Here is a 1,821-nt window from a genome sequence, read left to right on the forward strand (position 1 = left end):
CTCAAATGTTACTTTGAAATACATGTATGAAAGACAAGTGGCTTAAAAAGTGGGATCCAAAGGAAAAAAAAAACATTTTCCTTTTTTCAAACACAATTTGTTCAATAACTTTAAGAATAAGTTTCCCATATTTTGAAACTGTCTAAAACACACCCACACATATTGACAAGAGAAAACAAAGTTCAAGGTTCAAGGTTCTGGGATTTCATATAGGCTTCAGTTCTATGCCAACTCCTCTTAGATGTAAACACAAACTATTCAACAACCAACAGCACCATGAAGACTCTGCTGTTCTAAGGCTCAAGGAGGAGTTCCCACATTCCATTTCCTGAGCCCACACATCTGCTCCTGCTGCTGCTGCTTTTCCCCCACCCCCTTGAGTTGCAAGAACAGAGACTCGTTCATTTGAGTATGCATTCAGCTTTCACCTCAGTTTACCCAATCCTCCAAAGAGCCCCTAAAAATTGTTGGAAAGTATAAGTTAACAATTACTAAGTGAATCAAAGAAGAGTATCCTATCGTTTAAAGAGGCAGCAACTCTCTCTGGTTACCAATGTAGAAGAAGCCACTTGTTAGTTACCCAGTTCTTGATAGATTTAAAGCAGTTAAGGAAATTTAAAGGTTAAATCTTTTGGAAAAAAGAAGAAAAAGGTAAAAATAAGAGCCAATGTAAATGAAAATGTGTCTCACACTACATTATCTAAAAGAAACAAGATACACACACACACACACACACTCAAAACCAGCAGCAACGATGACAAAAAAAAAACACAAAAAACCTTTGTATCATTGTTCCTAACTTCCTCTATCATTTTGTCTAGTTTTAACAGATCTTAAAGATTAAGCTATATACCCTGTCCTACACCCTCTCTAAATAATTCCATTACAAGGGTTTCACTCTCTCAATATAATCCCAGTAGGGTTCAGTTCCCTTCCCCTAATACCCACATCCTTCATAGAAATGCAGTACTTCCCCTGAACTCGGGACTTGAGCATATATGTCAAATGCCTTACTCTTGAAAGTCACCGTTTTGTGATTTTATTTGACTTCACTTTACCCTGAAGTCCCTATAACCACCTTTTCCCATCTAACAAAACTCTGCAGTTTTCTTTTTCCTTCACAAGCGAAATATGGCTCCAACGTCAGAAGGCAAACAAAGCTAAGTCCACGGAAAAATGAAATCGACGCAACAAAGGAAGAAAGGGAAGAAGGGGGGTACAGTGGGGAATGCACGCGTCTTCCGAAGGAGAAGCTTCCAGGGTAACTTCTGCAATTTAACGGTTCTGGGGAGAGGAAGACTAGCGTGCAGGAAAACAACAAAGCTGGGTTGCCCACTCTCCTTACCGCCGTGGAGCCAGAAGAAGATGCAATGTATACTCGGATCACCATCCTGCGAACAACAGCTGTGGTTGTTGGAGTCCCGAGAAAGGGTGCGGAGCAGCTGCTGCGAAGGCTGGAATGGAGCGAGGAGCCAAACAGAGGTTGGAAGAAGAGGGTGGGGGAAGGTGGAAGGAGAACTGGGCAGAGCCCCGCCTCCACCCTTAGCTGCTTTCAATGAGCTCCCAGCACTGCAGTCCCTGCCCCAAACCCCGGAAGGCTCAGGCTCATTTGCATCATTTCTAAATTGTTTTTTTTTTTAAACACAGAATCTCGAACAGCACCGCGAGATCTGTCGAAACAATTCTTTTTGACTATTCCCTCTCCAGAAAGGGGGCAAGGGAGGGAAAAGTAAAAAGAAAAAGGGATCCTGAGATTGCACTTTTTTAGAATAAAGAACTCTTTCCCCGCGGAGACTAGAAGTTTTTGCGTGTTACTTCCTG

General features: G+C 42.0%; 1 protein-coding gene across 1 annotated transcript in view; it reads right to left on the reverse strand.

Annotated features, from left to right (window-relative positions):
- Sh3bgrl (SH3 domain binding glutamate rich protein like) overlaps positions 1-1,593 on the reverse strand; it is an 81,528-nt gene extending 79,935 nt beyond the window's left edge. Inside the window, exon 1 of the mRNA XM_008822637.3 lies at positions 1,346-1,593. Coding sequence (XP_008820859.1) covers positions 1,346-1,390 — 45 coding nt within the window. The 5' untranslated portion in view covers positions 1,391-1,593. The remainder of the gene's footprint in view (positions 1-1,345) is intronic.
- Between the last annotated feature and the right edge of the window lie 228 nt (positions 1,594-1,821).

The sequence above is a fragment of the Nannospalax galili genome, unplaced genomic scaffold (genome assembly GCF_000622305.1).
Source record: "Nannospalax galili isolate Female #2095 unplaced genomic scaffold, S.galili_v1.0 scaffold10, whole genome shotgun sequence".
Classification (NCBI taxonomy): domain Eukaryota; kingdom Metazoa; phylum Chordata; class Mammalia; order Rodentia; family Spalacidae; genus Nannospalax; species Nannospalax galili.